At 44.6% G+C, this 22,422-nt stretch overlaps 1 protein-coding gene across 8 annotated transcripts in view; it reads right to left on the minus strand.

Annotated features, from left to right (window-relative positions):
• Positions 1-22,422, minus strand: part of LOC140408705 (transmembrane protein 144-like) — a 164,526-nt gene that overhangs the window by 72,025 nt on the left and 70,079 nt on the right. For all 8 annotated transcript variants that reach the window (XM_072496287.1, XM_072496286.1, XM_072496292.1 and 5 more), the window contains 3 exons: positions 6,302-6,424; positions 4,775-4,874; positions 983-1,063 (listed from right to left, as the gene is read on the minus strand). In XM_072496287.1, the coding sequence (XP_072352388.1) occupies positions 983-1,063; positions 4,775-4,874; positions 6,302-6,424 (304 nt within the window). The remainder of the gene's footprint in view (positions 1-982; positions 1,064-4,774; positions 4,875-6,301; positions 6,425-22,422) is intronic.

The following is a 22,422-nucleotide window of genomic DNA, read 5'->3' on the forward strand; positions in this document are numbered from 1 at the left end:
ATTAACAATCTCCATATTTTTTTTATTGATTTACAATCTGATTTGCCTACACGACAACGCACACTAATTGCACTGGCTGTGAACTACTTTGAAACTTATCAAAGCAAAATGATAAAGGCACTAATTCCGTCAGTCTGTTCATATTATGAAAAGCATTTTGCTAATATTGACAGCTCTTGGTCTTTTTTTTAAACTTTAGAGGTATCTAGATAGGAAATCTCTGGTCTGGAAATATTTTAATTTCACTTTCTTCATATTTTTCCTGCATTACAAGAGTGAATACTTATTGGCTGTAAAGCACTTTTTTCAGATGTCACAAAAGGCAATATATAAATACAAACCTTTCTTCCACCAGAAGACATGGTGGGTACATACAGGAAGTATATAACCTTCACCTGCGTAAGTCCCCTTCATCGCCCCCCTCTCCCCTCGTCCACACACCCCATCACACCCCCAAGTCACAGGATGGAAAACTTATTTTAAACGAATAGAAGCCCAAATACACTAGCACTGAATGTAAAGATGATACAAAAAATGACAGAGAGGAAAGCGACCTCTGTTTCATCTAGTTATTTGGAGAGACTAAGGAATCTGGAGCTGTCTCTGTGTACAAAGTAGGTTAAGAGAAGATTTGATAGGTGTTCAAAATCATGGATGGTTTTTTTGATAAGAGTTAACAAAGATCCATTGTTGCAAATGGCCAGTAACTAGGGGACAAAAGAATCTGAAAGAACATCACTAAAGTACCTTCAAGGTGAAGCTTTAAAGGAAGAAAAGCATCTTACATTTCAACTTGATACAAACAGATTCGTTATACTATTTGAACTATTGATCATTGTTAGTAAATTGCCATTGCCACTTTGGTTACACGCCGTTCTGTTTAAAATAGATTCCAACCTCTATGCAGACAGCTTTGTGCGGGGACAAATATCCCTTTAATGCCAATACAGCTCTGTATATCTCTGAACCTGCGAGTCATTACCTTAAAGCTGCCAATGCTGTTCCAATATAGTTTAGGATGGGACTTGGAACTTTTTGTACATCCAATCCAAACCAGCCAAACCTGAAGAAAGACCATTATAGACATCTGATCGCATTAAACAGTCGGTATCCTCTTTTGTATATCACTGAATCACAATATAATAAAGATAATAATATATCTAGTTAAAGAAAAGCAACCAGCAGTTTAATGTAAAAGCAAACTTTTGAAAGCAATGCAATCTATTTCTACGTAAACATCGTCAACATAGAATATTTAAACATTTCAATTTCCCAGAAATAGCCTTCAGGATGGTATTAACCAAAAAAATGTTAGAATTTTATCATCTTCCTATCTTTACAGACTGTTGTTGGACTGTTATGAATGTAATATCTTGGGACCCAAACAGACCAGGGCGGGATTCTCCGTCCTGCCTTCCCCGTTTTCTGATGTGGCGGGCCCCCACCACAGCGGGTTCCTCCATTCCGGCAGCCAGCCTATGGGGTTTCCAATTATGGCTATCCCACGCCGTTGGGAAACCCACGGGCGAGGGTGTGTTGCCAACAAAGCGGAGGATCCCGCCCATGGGGAATTCCGTGGCATTAATTTTACAGACCTGCTTCTGAAATAAGCTATTAATATTGAGGCATTGTACAGGTCTTTTTAGGCACATCGCGCCATCGTGTGAGATGGCTTCACTCCAGGACACTCTCAGTACCCAATACCCAGACTCAGAAACTACAGATTGAGTGAAACAAAGTACATCAGTGAGCTGAACAATGCCAGATGATATTTAATGAAGCCAAGTGTAAAGTATTACACATAAAAAGGAGCATGGAGGAAGCTCATGCAGTGATGCCAAAAGGGTACTGCTGGGACACTATGCAAATCTGCACCAGGTACCCCGATAGCTGCCATGACTTCTTCATCCTTTGAGAATTTCAACTTCTGAAGGTGTTCCCTTCGTCAACCAGCCTCAGTGGCTAGCTTCTGGAGCACATGAGATAGCCACTAAAGACTTGGTTGATGATCTAACTGAGGAACCCTACCAGAGAAGCACAGTTGAGGCACAACAGGAGCCACGTCACCACCAAGACAATAATAGAACCATTGGGCTCTTTAGATGCAGTTCAGTGGCTGGATTCTCTGTATTTGGGAGGAAGTCCCCAGGCTGTCGTAAAAACTGTGGACCTTCAATCCCAACCCTGGGTCACTGTCCGTGTGGCGTTTGCACATTCTCCCTATGTCTGCATGGGTTTCGCCCCCACAACCCAAAGATGTGCAGGATAGGTGGATTGGCCACGCTAAATTGCCCCTTAATTGGGAAAAATGAATTGGGTACACTAAACTTTTTTTTTAAAGTAAGGATATAAAAGCAAAATATGGCGGATGCAGGACATCTGAAATAAAAACAGAAAATGCTGGGAAAACTCAGCAGGTGTGGCAACGTCTGCGGAGGGAGAGACAGAGGCTGGAATTTTCCGGGCGTTCACGCTGGCGGGATCTTCCAGTCCCTTCAATGGTGTACCCCTGCCTGGGCTTCCCGGCAACAAAGTTTATATTCAATGTGAAATCCCGCTGACAACAGCGGGACCAGATGATCCAGCTGCCAGCCAACAGTGAACCGCCTCCAGCAACATGAAATATGTGGTGGGTTGTGTGATAGATCCCACCCAAAGTCAACATTTTGAGTCCGTATGAATCTTCTTCAGTTAAGAGAAGTCTTCTTGAGTCACTGTCTGTGTGGAGTTTGCACATTCTCCCCGTGGGGTTTTGGCCCCACAACCCAAAGGTGTGCAAGGTAGGTGGATTGAACACGTTAAATTGCCCCCTTAATTGGAAAAAATGATTGGGTACTCTAAATTTATATTTTAAAAAAGTCTTCTTTTTAAGTATGAAATGGCAGCATTAAGCTAAGCTTTGTTACTGATATTGACTCAGAATGGCAAGGTAGTTAAACATTTGTTTCAGCTCTTCCTGTCAAAAAATAATATAAAAATACCGCAAATACAATTGCTTCAATGTGTTTATTTGCACCAGCAGTTGCCTAGCATTCTGTTAATGATATGTAATCATATATATTTTGTTGTACTTTCCAACATATTTGAAGTGTATTGTGATTCTTTTTCACTTTTCCTCATTTCTCAGCTCGTCAGTGTTTATCATTTAGTTTTATCTTAGGGATAGAATTTTCCATCGATGTTCCATTGATCAGCTGCTGTAACTTCAGCAAGGCCAGTGAGGAGGCTCACCGCCCACCCAAGCCAAGCCTGAATATCCACTGCCTCCACACCCCGATCCCACCGACATGCACCAACAATCAGAATGCCTAACAGCAATTGACATCAAGGTTATTTAGTCCATTGAGTCTACACCAACCCTCTGAAAGATCAGCCTACCTAGACCCCACCCCCCCAGTGTATTCCCATAACCCCACCCAACCTGCACATCTTTGGACTCTAATGGGCAATTTAGCATGGCAATCCACCTAACCTGCAGATCTTTGGACTTTGGTAAGAAACCAGAGCTCCCGGAGGAAACCGACGCAGTCATGGGGAGAACGTGCAATCTTCACACAGACAGGCTGGAATTGAATCCAGGCCCTTGGTGCTGTGAGACAGCAGTGCTAACCACTGGGCCACCATGCCACCCTGGGTCCCACCAGGGTTCCAGGCTATTGTCATGACCTGGACTGTCCTGAATTTCTCCTCAGTAATATTTTGCCATTAAGGGCTGGTTACCTAGAGTGCTGGAACATTTGGTGTGGGTCCATCGGCAGAATACTACAATAGCTGCATGATACCATTTTCTGCTCCCATCTCCCTTCCCTCTAGTCAGAGTACAATGTTTGTCTACATGATCATAGATACCGTGAAATAGGTCAAATACCTGCCTCCAGATACTGAGATATGGACAAAGATCAGTGGCAGAAAATTATACAATTAGGAATAGTAATGCTAGCCAACGGAATTTTGTCTCCATTATTTTGTATGAAAGGAATTGATCTACATTGGTGCATCTGCGTGTTCGACTGACTCAGACAGGTAATTAGATTGGGTGCGGTGAGATTAAAAAGACCACTTTCACAAGTGGAGCAGAGAAGAATCAAAATGAAAGCCTACCCATTTCCTGATCTCTAAGCTTCCTCACAGTAGCACCTTGTCACAGCTTCAACTGGACGTACATTTCTCATGCCTATCACTCTTTTAGGAAAAATAAACTTCTAACCTTGAGCCTTACATGAAACCTAACCAGTTCCTAATTTGTTGCCCACTGTCAAAGCCACTCTTAAATAAGCAAAATACTGTGAGTGTTGGAATCTGAAGCAAGCACAGAGAATACTGGAAAAACTCAGCAGATTTGGCGGCATCCGTAGGGAGAGAAAACAGAGCTGACGTTTAGAGTCCATTTGACTCTTTATCAGAGCTAAAGAGGAGAAATATGCTAGGTATTAAACTGTAACTGTGAGAGCTTGCAACAAGATGTAGCCACCTTAAGAACAGAAGACAGGTGACCTAGTGTGTGTAGTGTGTGTCTAGGGGCGGGGGGTTGTATTGAGGAAATCATATATTGTATTTTGTTAAAAAGGGATTAAGATGGAAGAGAAAGGTTCACAGTCTAAAGTTGCTGAACTCAAGTTGAAGCCATTCTGAAATTGTATTTTTTTTAAATTTCCTATATGATTGAGTACTGTAGTTACTGCAGAATTCTTTGCCAATAAGATACATTTTCAAAACTTGTTTATTACAAGATGCGCAAAGTGAATATTAGTTACAAATAAAGACATTTACTTACCTTGAACTCGCCCAGCCCATTAAAAGGCTAAAGGTAGCCCAGATTAAAACTCCCATGCCAAGCCCGACTGTTTTCAATATGGGAATAACCGTGATATTTCCTAAAATAAAATGGACAAATTTGAATCGGAAATATATTTTTTAAAAACATGACTCATTCTAGATTTCTGATATGCTGCTATTAGTCTTCATTTGGTTCCCTATGTCGAGATGAGAGTGTCACTGCTGGCCTCAGTGTCCTAGGAAGGGAAGAAATTCACCTGTGGTTTCACTCCAGGCCACAAGTAAGTGACTCCTGTTGGAAAGTGCGTGTGTATAAATAATGGATTAGGAATCGCCTGGGCTAAAGAGCTTTCTGCGCGTGATATGCAGCTGGTCTCAAGGAGAGAAAATTCATAGAATTTACAGTGCAGAAGGAGGCCATTCAGCCCATCGAGTCTGCACCGGCTCTTGGAAAGAGCACCTTACCCAAGGTCAACATCTCCACCCTATCCCCATAACCCAGTAAACCCACCCAACACTAAGGGCAATTTTGGACACTAAGGGCAATTTATCATGGCCAATCCACCTAACCTGCACATCTTTGGACTGTGGGAGGAAACCGGAGCACCCGGAGGAAACCCACGCACACACGGGGAGGATGTGCAGACTCCACACAGACAGTGACCCAAGCCGGAATCGAACCTGGGACCCAGGAGCTGTGAAGCAATTGTGCTATCCACAATGCTACCGTGCTGCCCCCAATTGCTGGGGGGTCATGAAATCTCACCTATGTTTAGGAGGAAATTCTGTCTTTTTCCAAAATGTGCTTCACACATTCCCCAGTCAAAATGAATTTTGTGACCACATATGTTCTCGGCGCTGAATTTGAGCGACTCTGTAATCAGACATTCATTTTCCAACCACGTTAAGTGGATAAATTAGATGTGGGTTCAAAATGAACAAATGTGAAGAGTGTCTTTTGGGGGCTGTGACAAATCAAAATAAGCAGCATTGGGGCTGAAGAAATGGAATGGGTCTCCACTCTTGGCATCTCATGACAGCCACGCATTCACAATCTACAGTGAGAGACAGCCTGCATCGAATGCGGCCAATTTGTACAAAAAGTGTCCCAGACGACTAGGTTTGTGCTGATTTATGGGTAATTTATTTAAACTGATGTCAGACTGTCCAAACATATTTCACTAATAAGCTTTGCGGCCAGCACTTAGAAAATAAATGTTCAACCTATCCCTCTAGTTTGTGTTTAATCCTATCTCAGTGATGTGTCACTTCAGTATTCTACCACCCAATTCCTCATGCCACAAGGGGTTAGTTATTACATTGGCTCCAAAGAAAAGCACGCTTTCCTGTTTACTGCTGCATCTATACACTTCAAGCTTCTATATGGATAGCCATAGTTTCAGAAGGACACAGAACATTCTCTTCTTTCCATTCACAATCTCGAAACACATCCACATCCCTGTCACATAAGGAAATAATTTTTTGTTCCATCCATGTAAGTAAATCAATTAGCAATTACTCGTACCTGTAGCCCACAGAAATCCACCCAGCATCGTGAGGGGCCAGAACTGTGGGCACTGTTGGATTAGGTGGACCACCAGTGAGACAACCCATATTGCAGTACAAAAGATCCACTGGAAAAATAGGCCTGTAAAATACAGAGTTCAGGACTGTCATGTTCTCTCGACTGGCCAAAGTGAATGATGGACTACTGAACATTTAGTTTAAATAACAAACGCATGATAAAGATAACTAGGATAAAATAAAATAATAAACTACTAACACTAGTTAACAACTATTGTAGAGCTGTTGCAAAATGCATCTATCCTCCAGCACAACCTACTCCCAACTCCCCAGCTACAGGATCACATGGTAGGTTTACACTGCCACCTAGTAGTCGGAGGTTATGCATAACATTATGTACAGATTTGCTTACGCGTACCATCACATCCTCTTTCCTTTGGAAAATGAAATTATTTACATACATTCAATTATTTTTTACATTTCACCAGGATATGCATGTTCAGAATTTTTTACAGTCTGTCACAAGTTCAGTCTTTCTGGCTTGTACCTTATCCTCGGAGACATTCTCAGTGTCTCCTGAACTTGAAAAGGTTCTTCATTTACTTCAGTGTTTGTAGCTTGAAATTGATGATCTCCATTTATTGATGTATCACCCTCTTGTTGTCATCTTCATGCTGTATTTGTGCCATATGTTCTTCAGATGTTTTCGGACTGTTGCATGCTTCTTCTGGTGGTTGCATTACCATGGTTTGAGGCATTTGGTAGATTCATCGTCAAATCTCTTTTTGGATTTGTCTTGAAATCTCTCCCTTGCCTCCTTTTTTGACTGAGTAGTTGCCTCTCTGCTTCTGGATGAGGAGATTGTCGCAGCACTTGGAACTGAAGCAGTTAGCACCGTGTGCCTTTTGTTTGCTTCCCGCACTGTTCACTCTCCTGCACCTTGTGCAGTTTCGTACCAATGTGCCGATATAGAACATAGAACATAGAACATGGAACAGTACAGCACAGTACGGGCCCTTCAGCCCACGGTGTTGTGCCGACCATTTATCCTAATCTAAGATCAACCTAACCTACACCCCTTCAATTTACTGCTGTCCATGTGCCTGTCTAAGAGTCGTCTAAATGTCCCTAATGACTCTGACTCCACCACCTCTGCTGGCTGTGCATTCCACACACCCACCACTCTCTGTGTAAAGAACCTACCCTCTGACATCTCCCCTCTACCTTCCTCCAATCGCCTTTAAATTATGTCCCCTCGTGACAGCCAATTCCGCCCTGGGGAAAAGTCTCTGGCTATCCACTCTATCCATGCCTCTCATCACCTTGTACACCTCTATCAAGTCACCTCTCTGCCTTCTTCGCTCCAGTGGGAAAAGCCCTAGCCCCCTCAACCTTTCTTCATAAGACATGCCCTCCAGTCCAGGCAGCATCCTGGTAAATCTCCTCTGTACCCTCTCTAAAGCATCCACATCCTTCCTATAATGAGGCGACCAGAACAGAACACAATATTCCAAGTGTGGTATAACTAGAGTTTTATAAAGCTGCAGCAAAACCTCGCGGCTCTTAAACTCAATCCCCCTGTTAATGAAAGCCAACACACCATACGCCTTCTTAACAACCCTATCAACCTGGGTGGCAACTTTGAGGGATCTATGTACATGGAGCCCAAGATCTCTCTGTTCCTCCACACTTCCAAGAATCCTGCCTTTAACCCTGTATTCAGCATTCAAATTCGATCTTCCAAAATGAATCACTTCACATTTATCAAGGTTGAACTCCATCTGCCACTTCTCAGCCCAGCTCTGCATCCTGTCAATGTCCTGTTGTAACCTGCAACAACTCTCAACACTATCTACCACTCCACCAATCTTTGTGTCATCGGCAAACTTACTAATCCACCCTTCCACTTCCTTATCCAATTCATTTATGAAAACCACAAAGAGCAGAGGTCCCAGAACAGATCCTTGCGGGACACCACTGGTCACCAACCTCCAGGCGGAATACTTTCCATCCACTACCACTCGCTGTCTTCTTTCGGCCAGCCAATTCTGTATCCAGACAGCCAAATTTCCCTTTATCCCATGCCCCCTAACTTTCTGAATGAGCCTACCATGGGGAACCTTATCAAATGCCTTACTGAAATCCATATACACCACATCCATTGCCTGACCTTCATCAATGTGTCTCGTCACATCCTCAAAGAATTCAATGAGGCTTGTGAGGCATGACCTGCCCCTCACAAAGCCATGCTGACTATCTTTAATCAAACTATATTTTTCTAAATAATCATAAATCCTATCTCTCAGAATCCTTTCCAATATTTTGCTCACCACAGACGTAAGACTGATGGGTCTGTAATTCTCAGGGATTTCCCTATTCCCTTTCTTGAACAGGGCAACAACATTCGCCTCCCTCCAATCATCTGGTACTACTCCAGTGCAGAGTGAGGACACAAAAATCATCGCCAACAGCACGGCAATCTCCTCCCTCACTTCCCGTAGTAACCTTGGGTATATCCTGTCAGGCCCAGGGGACTTATCTATCCTGATGCTTTTCAAAAGCTCTAGCACATCCCCCTTCTTAATATCAACCTGTTCGAGGCTATTAACCTGGTTCACATTGTTCTCATGGGCAACAAGGTCCCTCTCTCTAGTGAATACTGAAGCAAAGTATTAATTTAGGGCCTCCCCCATCTCTTCAGACTCTAGGCACAAGTTTCCTCCACTAACCCTGATCGGTCTTACTCTCACTCTGATCATCCTCTTCGTTCTCACATAAGTATAGAATGCCTTGGGGTTTTCCCTAATCCTTCCCGCCAGGGCTTTTTCATGCCCCCTTCTTGCTCTCCTCCGTCCATTTTTGAGTTCCTTATATCCCGGAGGATACCCAGCCAATAGACCGTGTCTTTGGTTCTCTTTTTATATTTTTCCTTTCCATTGTGCTCTGCATGGAGAAGGCTCAGAACGACCGATCTTAAAGATTTCGGAATTACTATTCTCCTTTTACTCAGCAAAACTCCATCTGCAAAACTCAACTCTGCTCTCACGTTGTAGAAACCAGAGAAGGATCCTCTGGGCCATCCTTCACGAAGATATCTTCTCACCTTCTGCAACATTGGGTCCTTCTTGGTTTTTTCTCTTAGCTTTACACCATCAATACAGGTCATCCATTGTAGAGTTCTTTTATTGCGCTTCTTTACACATAGCATGGAATTAACCCAGTCTGTAGGGAGTTCAATACGCTTAATGACATCCATAGCAATCATTCTCTCTAGCTCTGCCTTTAGTTTATCCTTTAATGGAGCAGACACACATCTCGGTGTATGAATCACAGGCTTTGCATCTTCCTTCAATTGAATCTTGTATGGTAACATACCAAAACCTTGGACAATTTCAGGGAAATCATTCAGTGTGGAGTCTCCTGTGGGATGAGGGCCAGTTGCAGTGCTGTCTGCACTATAGACGCATTAGACTAGCGGTAGCTCTTAAGATGCCTCACCTCTAATAAAAAACTCCCCGTCCGCTGCCACCACAGAAAATATCAACTTGAGAATGTTGTTTTTTTACATCAACATCAAGCTCACATGCTCCTAACGATGAGATTTTGTTACCATTGTAATCTCTTAACTATACAGTTTTGTTAACTATTTTCGTTCAATTCGCAGCTTTTTTGCGTCGGGCAGGTTGATGATGTTGACCCTCACACCGGTGTCGAACTTGACTGTTATCCCTGTGCCATTTATCTTAAAGGACATTGTCCATTTATCCTTCAATTCACTATTGCTGCAGATTGGTGCAAACACTCCGACCCCGCGGGTCGGAGAATCGCCGGGAGCTGGCGTGAATCCCATCCCCGCCAGTTGCTGAATTCTCCGGCACTGGATATTCGGCGGAGGTGGGAATTGCGCCGCGCCGGTTGGCGGGCCCCTCGGGAGTTTCTCCGGCCCACGATGGGCTGAAGTCCTGCTGCTCTCATGCCGGTCCCGCCGGCGAGAATCAAACCACCTCTCTATTGGCGGGACTAGGCAGCGCGGGCGGGCTCCGGGGTCCTGGGGGGGGGCACGGGGCGGTCTGGCCCCGGGGGGGTGCCCTCACGGTGGCCTGGCCCGCGATTGGTGCCCACCAATCCGCGGGCAGGCCTGTGCCGTGGGGGCACGCTTTTCCCTCCACCTCGGCCACAGCCTCCGCGATGGCCGACGCGTAAGAGACACCCCTCCCCCTGCACATGCGCGGGGATGACGACAGCGGCCACTGACGCTCCCACGCATGCACGGACTTCCGCCGCTCAGCAAAGGCCTTTCAGCCCCGGCTGGTAAGGCGTCAAAGGCCTTCCACGCCAGCCGGTGGAGCGGAAACCACTCTGGCGTGGTCCTAGCCCCTCACAGTGAGTGTTTTTAAAAAATTTAGAGTACCCAATTATTATTTTTTTCCAATTAAGGGGCAATTTAGCGTGGTCAGTCCACCTAACCTGCACATCTTTCCGGTTATGGGGTGAAACCCACGCAGACACGGGGAGATTGCACTTTGATGATTCCTGCCACTAATGATCGAGAGTAGGCTGATGGGGCGGTAATTGGTTGGGTTGGATTTGTCCTGTTTCTTGTGTACAGGACACCTGGATAATTTTCCACATTCCCGGGTAGATGCCAGTGTTGGAGCTATACTGGAACAGGTTGGCCGGTGCGGCAAATGCTAGAGCACAAGTCTTCAATACTATTGCTGTGATGTTGTCAGTGTCCCTAGCCTTTGCAGTATCCAGTGCCTTCAGCCGTTTCTTGATATCAAATGGAGTGAATTGTATTGGCTGAAGACTGGCATCTGTAATACTGGGAACCTCTGGAGGAGACCGAGATGGAGCATTCACTCGGCACTTCTGGCTGAAGATTATTGCGAATGTTTCAGCCTTGTCTATTGCACTGATGTGCTGAGCTCCTCCACTATTGAGGATGGGGATATTTGTGGAGCCTCCTCCTGCAGTGAGTTGTTTAATTGTCCAGCACCATTCACGACTGGATGTGGCAGGCCTGCAGAGCTTAGATCTGTTCCGCTGGTTGTGGGATCACTTAGCTCCGTTTATTCTGTTTGGATGCAAATAGGCGGCAGGGTGGCACAATGGTTAGCACTGCTACCTCACAGCGCCAGGGACCCGTGTCCAATTCTGGCCTTGGATGACTGTGTGTGGAGTTTGCACTTTCCCACCGTGTCTGCATGGGTTTCTTCCGGATGCTCCAGTTTCCTCCCACAGTCCAAAGATGTGCAGGTGGATTGGCCATGCTAAAAATTGCCCTGATTGTCCAAAAGGTTAGGTGGGGTGCAGACACGATGGGCTGAATGGCCTCCTTCTGCACTGAAGGGATTCTATGTCTCTGACTCTAGTCCTGCTTTGGCAGATTGACACGTTGAATTTACACATGGTTGGTGGAGCTCCTCACATGCCCTCCTGCACTCTTTCTTGAACCAGGTTTGATCCCCTGGCTTGATAGTAATGATAAAGTGGGGATGTGCCAGGCCAAGACATGGTGGTTGAGTCCAATTCGGCTGCTGATGATAATTCACAGTACAACATGGTTGCACAGTCTTGGGTTTCCAGATCTGTTTGAAATCTGTCCCATTTAGCACGATGGTAGTGTCACACAACATGATGGAAGGCATCTTCAATGTGAAGGCGGGATATCATTATGTTATTCTCTAAGTCTGAATAAAGATTGTAGACTTCCAGTTAACACAAATACTTTATTCAGTAGGTTAATTCTGTTTCCAGATCTTAACTAGATATAATACAGTCAAAAGATATGACCAGTGAAGCTGAGGTAAACTGCCTATGGTGAGCTGTCTTTGTGTGCTGCTGCTCCCTAGCCCTGTGCTTCTGAAAGAGGCAGATCCCGCCTTGGGCTCGACCTTTGTACACTTCTCTGATGCTGCCCTCTAGTGATGCTGTGACTGTTACATCTGTGCTGTAGTCCCTGGTGTATGTGCAGATGTACAGATCACTACATCCCCCCCTTTTTGATTTGGTATGTTTTCTAGATTGGCCGCAAGTAAACTGTACATAACAAGTGGTGAGAATATGCAAATCTGCACACTGCAAAAATGATAAAGTAATACAGAAATAATTAACAGTGTTGTGAGTCCATCGTGAGAAATGTCCATATGCGTCTTGTGTGTGTGTTGAAGTGTCGTTACAAATCTATCGTTCGGGTGCCTTACGGCTTCTGCTGGAGCGTCTAAACGGTGGTAGTCGGGATAATGGTTTGATGTCATCAAGAGTACTGTCTGGCGTTGTGTGGCGAGGAACGTCCTGTGGACAAATGGACTCGGTCAAGTCCAGTGTGGGAAACACTGGTGTTGTAAGTCAAATCTCTAATAGATCCCAGTGGTTACGGCACAAAAGTACTCCCGCAGACGATTTGACAATGTAGGACCGCGGTGCCTCCTGCCTGATCACCGTAGCTGACTCAGACCCACCGCCTTCTGGGTCCCTGATTCTGATGGTGTCACCTATTGTCAGTGGCTTGAGTGGGATCGCATGTTGATCGTAGTATAGTTTTTCTTTGGAGCATATTGTCCGCATGTCGTCGAGAACCAGTGCGTTGCCAGGGTCTTGGAATTGCATTGCTGGTAGGGTTGTTCAGATGTCTCTGCCGAAGAGCATTTGCGCTGTCGACAGTCCTGAGCTCAATGGGGTTGCTCGGTACGATAATAGAGCTAGGTTTATGTCGGAACGTGACTCGGCTGCCTTGCTGATGAGTCGTTTAATGATGTCGACACCTTTTTCCCCTGTTCCATTTGATTGTGGGTAGCGATTCTGTGTTGCACCGTTGTCTGACCTCAACTTTTTCCTGTGTTTGTGGTATTGATGCTGTATGTCATCGTTCGTGAAAGCTGTTTTGCTTGTTTGTTCTGGAGCAGATGTGAATTTGTGAGATTCTTTACCATGCCATGGCATGTTTGTAGTCTTGTCATTGTTTCGCAGTGTGCTGTGGCATTTTCCTTCACGTGCAGAGTTGTACCATGTTGTACAGATAGTTGTTTCATTGTTGTTGTTTCTGTCGTTTCTGTCTTTGTTGTTTTTGTTGTCGTTCTTGTTGTTGTCGTTCTTGTTGTTCCTTTTCTCACACTTGTTGATTCTGTTTTTGTTGTTTTCGCTTTTATTCTTGTTCTTTTTCTTGTCGTGCTTGTTGTTTCTGGGATGCTTCTTGTTGCTTTTGTCGTTCTTGTTGTGCTGCATGTTGTTTTTGTTGTTGCTGTTGTTGTTCTTGTTTCTGCTGTGCTTCTTGCAATTTTTGTTGTTCTTGTTGTGCTCAATGAATGTGCCATGTGGATGATTTGAGTCATTGTCACAGTTATTGGTGTCAGTGTCCTTTGTGGTATCTGCTACATTGAGCGTATCTTCTTGAGAATTGTGAGAATGATCTGATGTTGCATTGATGTTGGTGACATCAGTCATTTGTGGTGGATTCGATTCCTCATCTTTGTTTACTTGGTACTCCTCTTCTTGAGTCATTTCTGGTTCACTTGAAGCATCATTGATTTCTAGGTGCTCTTCATTTGGAGTTATTTCAGGTTCACTTGAATTATTATTGAGTTCTTGGAGCTCCTCTTTTGGAGTCATTTCATATTCATTTGAATCTTCTGTGATCTGTTTGTGCTCGTTTTCTGGAGTCAAAATCTTCACGATTTCATTTTGTTGTGGGTCGTGGTGCTCCTCTTCTGGAGTCAAAATCTTCAGGATTTCTATTGACGTTGTCTCTCTGGACTCATGGGTGGCCGTCCTCTGATTATTGAGTGCTTCTGTGCAGATGAGCTGAGATATGTCAGTCTCACTGTGATCCTGCACATCCTGTATGGGAATTGTGATTTCTTCGTCACTTGTCTCACATACAGTGGGTAGACATTCAGTGTCTTCTTCTGGTGGCTCAAATAAGCTTGATAGATCTTCATGGTCTTGTACATGCATGGTGTTCGCTATGGAGTGTTTGCTTGCTTCCATTTTTGAGTCTGTCACTGAGCTGTCTGTGGAGGCTTGCGTCACTCTCTTTATGGAGGCTTGCGTCGCTCTCTTTGTGGAGTCCTTCATTGCTCTATCTGTAGAGTTTGTTATCGCTCACTCTGTGGAGTCCTTCATCGCTCTCTCTGTGGAGTCTGTCATCGCTCTCTCTGTGGAGTCTGTTATCGCTCTCTCTGTGGAGTCTGTCATCGCTCCCTCTGTGGAGTCTGTCATCGCTCTCTCTGTGGAGTCGTGCAGTGTTCTCGCTGTAGAGTCGATCTGTGCTCTTTCAACTGAGTCATTCTGTGGTCTCTGTGTGGCGTTGTCTTAGTCTTTGGTATTGCTGTCATCCAATGTATCGACGATCTGCCATGGCACCATTGTATTGGATTCATCTACCATGAGAAGAGTCATATTGAACTGTTCAACCGTGTTGCTGATGCTGTGATCATCATATCCAAATAACTCAGCCACGTCTGAGCAGTATTGTGTGTATTGTTCATTGGACAAATCATCGCTTTTTGTTTTGGAGTTGTGATCGTTCTCTTCATGTTCAATGAACAAATCATCTTCTTGTGTGAAGGCTGGGACCCTCCGTGGTGCGTGGACCACTCTCTGTTTCTTGGTGTCAGGCCGCAGCATAATCCTGCACTCGCGAGTCGGGATGTCATATATGCTGGGCTGAAGATTCCCCAATCCGAAGAACTCATCGTCGGGGTCTTCACGGTACAACACCTCTAGTTGCAGTTTGGATTTGGTACTGGGGCAGCCATCTCCCAAGATGAAATCTTCGTCTGAGTCGTAGTTTACAAGGACCATATCATCTTCTAGGGCGATGCTAACTGCTTGTTCCAGGGTGTTGTGAAAGTTATTTTCAACTGCTGGTGTGTAAGTTCGGGCATTGTTCTGTCTTTTGAGGCAAGAGAATTGGGTTTAGCAACTTTACATATCTTTTTGTTCATTTTGTGCATTTCCCTTTTAAGTGGGCATGGTCCTGGTCCTCTGATGTCATGAAGCTCGTGACGTCATGCGTAGGACTCGATTGCCCATGCACACTTCAAGTTTCCTGTACTGTGCGCTCTTTTCGGAACTGCGCATGTGCGGCTCCTTTCTCAAGATGGCTGCCGCTCAGAACTTCCTTCAATCCTGTCTCTGCCTCGTGGTAAGTTTTGGCGCCGTTTTTTCCGAGATTCTTTTCTAGACACTGATTCTGTGTTCGTAAAGACTGACAGTATTGATTTTGTTTTTGTTCATAAGCAAGGCATTTTTGTAAAGCAGTTTCTAGAGTTAGATGCTTATTTTGTGATAGTTCTTCCCCCAAATGTTTATCAGATAGTCCAGAAATTAATTGATGCATTATCACGGTGTCTCTGAAATCAGCATAATCACAGCCTTGTGGTATTAACTTGAGGTTTGTAATAAAATCAGTGATGGGCCCTCCGTTTCTCTGACAAGAGTTAAATCTTTCCAGCATCTCACCAGACGGACTCTTACAGTGTTCATCAAATTTTTTGAGTACAACTTCTAATTTGGATTTGTCCTCACCTTCTAAGTAACTAAAGCAATTATAGATTTCTCTAGCTTCATGCCCTCCTGTTGAGAGTAGCAGGGCTATTTTCATTGTGTCATAGGCAGTGCTTAAATCATTAGCTGTAATAAATATTTGGAACAGCTGTTCAAACATTTTCCAGTTATAACTTAAATTACCGGGTGCCATGGAGCTGCCATGGAGTTCCAGCAAGTTCCATTAAATCAGTTAGTCGTCGAGGATCCATTTGCTGCGAAGTCTTCCACAGTCGAATATCCGGTTTAAGTTTTTCTTCTCTTGCTGGTGTCAAGCTAGCTTTCTGAAATCACTCCGGGTACCATATGTTATTCTCTAAGTCTGAATAAAGATTGTAGACTTCCAGTTAACACAAATACTTTATTCAGTGGTTCGTTCTGTTTCCAGAGCTCAACTAGATATAATACAGTCAAGAGGCAAGACCAGTGATGCTAAGGTAAGCTGCCGATGCTGAGCTGTCTCTGTGTGCTGCTGCTCCTTAGCCCTGTGCTTCTGAAAGAGGTGGATCCTCCCTTGGGCTCAACCTTTAATACTCATCTCTGATGCTGCCCTCTAGTGATGCTGTGGCTGTTACATCTGTGCTGCAGTCCCTGGTGTATGTACAGATGTACAGATCACTACAATCATCTCCACAAGGACTGTGCGGTGGTCACTCCTACCGATACTATGGTAGGCAGGTTGGTGAGGATGAGGACAGGTATGTTGTTCCTTCTAGTTGGTTCCCTCACCACCTGCCGCAGATCCGGTCAAGCAGCTATGTCCATTGGGACCTGGCCAGCTCAGGCTGTGGTGGTACTACTGAGCCACTCTTGGTGATGGACCTTTGAAGTCTCTTACCCAGAGTACATTCTGCACCCTGCAACATGGAGGAGTACTGATTCATCAGCTGACAGGAGTAATCAGCAGGAGGCTTCCTTGCACCTGTTTGACCTGGTGCCATGAAACTTCATGGACTCCAGATTTGATGTTGAAGAATCAAAGGGCAACTCCCTCCTGACTGCCACCTCTGCTGGCGACACAGAACATACCCAGGGATGGTGATAGTGGTGTCTGAGACATTGTCTGTAAGGTATGATTCTGTGAGGATGACTATGTCAGGCTGTTGCTTGACTAGTCTGTGAGACAGCGCTCCCAACTTTGGCACAAGCCCCCAGATGTCCATAACGAGGGCTTTACAGAATTGTCAGGGTTGGGTTTGCTGTTGTGATTTCCGGTGCCTGGGTCGATACCTAAAGCCTGTCCATCATTTACAAGACACAAGTCAGAAATGTGACAGAATGCTCCACACTAGCCTGGAAGTCCACAGCCCCAATAACACTTGAAGTATGGCACCATTCAAAACAAAGTAATCCTACTGATTGACACCCCATTCACCACCTTAAACATTCATTCCTCCACCACTGGGGTACCATGACACTGCCATCTACATGATGCACAGCAACAATTCACCAAGCAACTCTTTGACAGCATCTTCCAAATCCATTATGTTATATTTCCTTGTTGCCGCAAAGAGAAAAGGTATGGAGGTGCCCACACTCTGGATCCTTGTAAAACATGATGAGAGGTTTATTAAAGGTGTTGCTTGGACAATCAAATATGGTGATCTGCTCAACGCTCGAGCAAACACTCCGCTGACGTTACAAGACATCACATGACACATAAACAGCAGGAATGTATTCCCAGATACATAACACTCCTCCCCCTTTACTTCATTAGTGCAACAACAACAATTCACATTTATACAACAGATCTTATGTATTATTTCTATACATATACCATAAATGGCTCTGTGGTCTATTCCTTTTTGGTAGAATTTGGCATTCTTCAACTTGGCTACTTGAGACCTTGGAATTGTCCTTGTTCCTTTATGCAGAGGCTACTTCTGGAATAGTTATTTCAGTTTCTGTCACGAGAGGCATTGGAAAGTTCTCAGAATCGGAACTTGTCACTCTTCTTTTATTTCGCTCCTGTATTATCTTTGATTACACTTCTCTGTGTGTTTTGATATACTACGGAGTGTAATATATGTTACTCAAACCTTGGTTACTGATGAGGTCTTCTGAATCTTGATGAAGAAGACTCAAACTTGTCCAATAGTAATAAAAGGTTTATTGAGTAATTATAACAATAATTGTGTGAGTTCTTTGCTTTAACTTTGATACTAGTGATAAGGTTAACAAGATCTAACTACAGTAACTATACATAACTCCACTAACCATCTGAGCTAATCTGATACTCCTGTGTTGGGTGTTCTGATGTACAAACGATCCAACACGGCTGGAGATTTTATTAACTACATAACTGTAACAACACACTGCTAACTTGGGTACGTGCATTACCAGCTAATCTGTGGACCCTGTCCTATCACTATCTGGGTGAAGCACTCAGCACATGGTGAATGTCTGAGTGGCAGTCCCTGAGCTCGTTGCTCTGAGCTGGCTGCTGCTGGAATGAGCGGGTACTGTAGTGTCCCCTGTTTTTATAGTGCGTGTGCTCTCACTGGTGATTGGCTGCGATGTTGTGTGTATGTGCTGGTTGGTCCTACTGCATGTCCATCAGTGTGTGTGTGATTGCACCATGATATGCTGATCTAAATATCATGACACTGGTCACAGCCCATCCAAAAAGAGAGACACACAATGTAGTTGCCTTTTATACCCCTTTTGGTCCGGCCCTCTAGTGATCATGTGGGGCTACCAATTACACATTAACCCCTTATGTACATGCACATACAGAGATCACTACATCCCCCTTTTTTCTTGTGTTACATATTTTCTGTATGTTGTAAAGAAAATTGAACAAACATAATGGATGCAGTTTGCAAATGCATTACATAAAATCAATGAGTTAATCAGTCAAATGTTAATACATTTAGTCTTTTAGGTTTTATTTTCTTGCTTGAAACAGGTAGATAAATGATGATATGTAGAAGTTGTGATGATTATAATACTTATATGTCCAATCTTAAATAAGAAAATGTATGAGTCCAAACTTTATGAATATATTCGGTTGAGTTGCTTTCTTCTGTTGTTGAAGTGGTGTCGTTGATGTTGTCATTTCTTTGTGAACATCATCAGTGTCCTTGTGTTTAAGTAACCAAGAAGTCATCATGAGGTGTTCGACTGGTCAAATCGCTTTGTTGTCTGATTTTGACCTTTTTTTCTATGCTTGTGGTAGCGATTCTGTGTTACATCTTTGTTGTCTGACCTGGACATTTTCCTGTGCTTGAGGTATTTTTTTTTTTGTAAAATATTTTTATTCTCCATTTTCACATATTCATAAAAATTTACACCCCCACCAACAAGCAGTAAACGGTAACAAATACAAAGTCAATCCCCTTATCGACAACAACGATCCCATCCTCCCACCACCCCAAACAACGGCCCACCTGACAATATAAGCATCAAATAAAACAAACCCTCCCACGGTGGGAAAAACAAAGGAAAAAAAGAAAAAGTAATCAGGAATCGCCTATGGTCACCATTGACCTATAGAGTCCCCCCGCTAACATTCAATGCCATCCAATCCCCGAAAGAGTACCGTAAATGACACCCATGAATTGTAACCACCCCTCCCCTTCACTTCCTCTTACAAATCTCCTCCCCCCAACCTCTGTTCCTTCCCCCCCAGCTTTCCAGCCTGATTAGACTCATTGGAACCTGTTCTGCCAGGCTCCGATGGCCACAGCCCCTCCCCCCACCTCACTCCCGTTCACTGGCCGACTTAAACCGTCCAGCATGGTGGCCCCCGCGTGGGTCTCTTTCCCCCTTGCCCGGTCCCAGGAAAACCAAGAAATCCCCTTTAGCACACAAACCCCGCATACACACCCAAGCCCCAAAGAACCATCATTGCAAGTGAAAGTCCCATCTCTTCCCTTGTCCAAATATATACAACGTTGGCTCATTTAGCACATGCACCAGCACGCAGTGAAAAATACAATTACATCAGGCTACATCGGTACATGACCATTTCTCAATTCAGCCACAGTCCTTCTGCCTTCGCAAACTCTTCCACTGCTTCCGCCGTCCCGAAATAAAAATCCTTTAATTAGTAGGTCACCCTCAACTTAGCTGGATATACTATGCCGCACTGCATCGTTCTGATGTAGAGTGCCTTCTTCACCCGACTGAAGGCAGCCCGCCTCCTCGCCACCGTATAGTCCTGATATATGCGTATACCAGCTCCAGCCTACTGCACCATCCGCTTCTGCTTTGCCCAGCACAGGACCTTCTCCTTCAGGTAGTCAAGAAGGCATACGGCATGCTTGCCTTCATTGGCCGGGGCATTGAGTATAAGAATTGGCAAGTCATGTTGCAGCTGTATAGAACCTTAGTTAGGCCACACTTGGAGTATAGTGTTCAATTCTGGTCGCCACACTACCAGAAGGATGTGGAGGCTTTAGAGAGGGTGCAGAAGAGATTTACCAGAATGTTGCCTGGTATGGAGGGCATTAGCTATGAGGAGCGGTTGAATAAACCTGGTTTGTTCTCACTGGAACGAAGGAGGTTGAGGGGAGACCTGATAGAGGTCTACAAAATTATTAGGGGCATAGACAGAGTGGATAGTCAGAGGCTTTTCCCCAGGGTAGATGGGTCAATTACTAGGGGGCATAGGTTTAAGGTGAGAGGGGCAAGGTTTAGAGTAGATGTACGAGGCACGTTTTTTACGCAGAGGGTAGTGGGTGCCTGGAACTCGCTATCGGAGGAGGTGGTGGAAGCAGGGACGATAGTGACATTTAAGGGGCATCTTGACAAATACATGAATAGGATGGGAATAGAGGGATACGGACCCAGGAAGTGTAGAAGATTGTAGTTTAGTCGGGCAGCATGGTCGGCACGGGCTTGGAGGGCCGAAGGGCCTGTTCCTGTGCTGTACATTTCTTTGTTCTTGTTTGTTCTTTGTTCACACTGTACTTACGAAAACACAGAGTCACTAGTCTTGGTGGCTCACTCTCCTTTGGTACAGGCCTCCACGACCGATGAGCCCGATCCAGTTCGTATCGGGAGGGATCATCCCCCTCCCCCAATAGTTTCGCCAACAACGTGGCAAAATGCTCAGTCGGCCTCAGGCCTTCCACTCCTTCGGGAAGACCCACAATCCTCAGATTCTGTCACCTGGATCTGTTTTCCAAGTCGTCCATTTTGGCTCGCAGATCCTTGTTGATCTCTATCACCTTCCGCATCTCCTTCCCCATCGAGGTAAGTTGATCACTGTGCTGCGACAATGTCTACTCCACTTCCTTCAGCGCCTCACCTTGCTCCCGCACCTCCGCCACTGCGCTCAATACCGCCACCCTCACCGGGGCAATCGCCTCCTCCATCAGCACTTTCAATACCGCCCCCATCTCCTTCCTCATCGCCTCCATGTGTTTTGTGAACTGCCTTTCGAGTTCCGCGGCCATCACCTGAGTGATTTCTACAACCATGGGCAATGCGGCCTCCCCTAGTGCCCCAGCCTCCACTTTTCTTGCCGTCCCCACGGTGACCTTTCCACTCCCGATGGACTTTCAGCCGCCTTTTTCCATGGCCGTTTTTTAACTTATTTTCAACATTTACCTTCACTGTGCCTTCTCCCTGCTTTTGCCGCCTCTGTTGCCCCTGGGACCGGGCGTTAAACCCCAAAATACCGTTCCCGAACAGGGGCCCTCCAATGTGCGGCTGCCTCCCGCCCGCCCTCACCGGAAGTCCCCCTGTACTTGCGGTGTTGATTCTGTATGTCATCTTTGTTGTCTAACCTGGACTTTTTTCTGTGTTTGCAGTATTGATTCTGCATGTCATCTTTCTTGAAAGCTGGTTTGCTTGTTTGCTGTAGGGAAGATATGAATTCATGAGATTCATTGTCATGCCATGTTATGTTTGTACTCTTGACATTGTTTTGAACTGTGCTGTTGCATTGTCCTTCGTGTGCAGAGTTGTGCCATATTGTACAGGTCGTTGTTTCATTGTTGTTGTCTTTCTTGTTTCTGTCCATTGTCTTTGTTGTTTCCATTGTTGTTTTTGTCGTGCTTGTTGTTTCTATTTTTGTTGTTGTTTTTGTCATGCTTGTTGTTGCTGTTGTCACTTTTGTTATGCTTATTGTTGTTGTTTTTGTTGTTATTCTTGTAGCTTTTATTGTTGTGCTTGTAGTTTTTGTTGTATTATTGTGCTTCTTGTTGTTTTTGTTGTTGCTGCTGTTGCTCTTGTTTCTGTTGTGCTTCTTGTGGTTTTTGTTGTTCTTGTTGCGCTCAATGCGGTTCCGTGTGGATAATTCAATACATTCTCAAAGTTATTTGTGTCAGTGTCCTTTTTGGTATCTAATGTTTCATTGAGCGTTTCTTCTTGAGGATTGTGAGAATGATCTGATGTTGCATTGATCTTGGTGACATCAGTCATTTGTGGTTGATGTGGTTCCTCTTTGATTCCTTAGTGCTCCTCTTCTGGAGTCATTTCAGGTTCACGTGAATCATCTTTGATTTCTTGGTTCTCCTCTTTTGGAGTCATTTCAGGTTCACTTAACTCATCTTTGATTTCTTGGTGCTCCTCTTCTGGAGTCAAAATCTTCAAGATTTCATTTTCTTGTAGGTAGTTTAGAGT

This window comes from Scyliorhinus torazame, chromosome 3 (genome assembly GCF_047496885.1).
Source record: "Scyliorhinus torazame isolate Kashiwa2021f chromosome 3, sScyTor2.1, whole genome shotgun sequence".
In the NCBI taxonomy this organism is placed as follows: domain Eukaryota; kingdom Metazoa; phylum Chordata; class Chondrichthyes; order Carcharhiniformes; family Scyliorhinidae; genus Scyliorhinus; species Scyliorhinus torazame.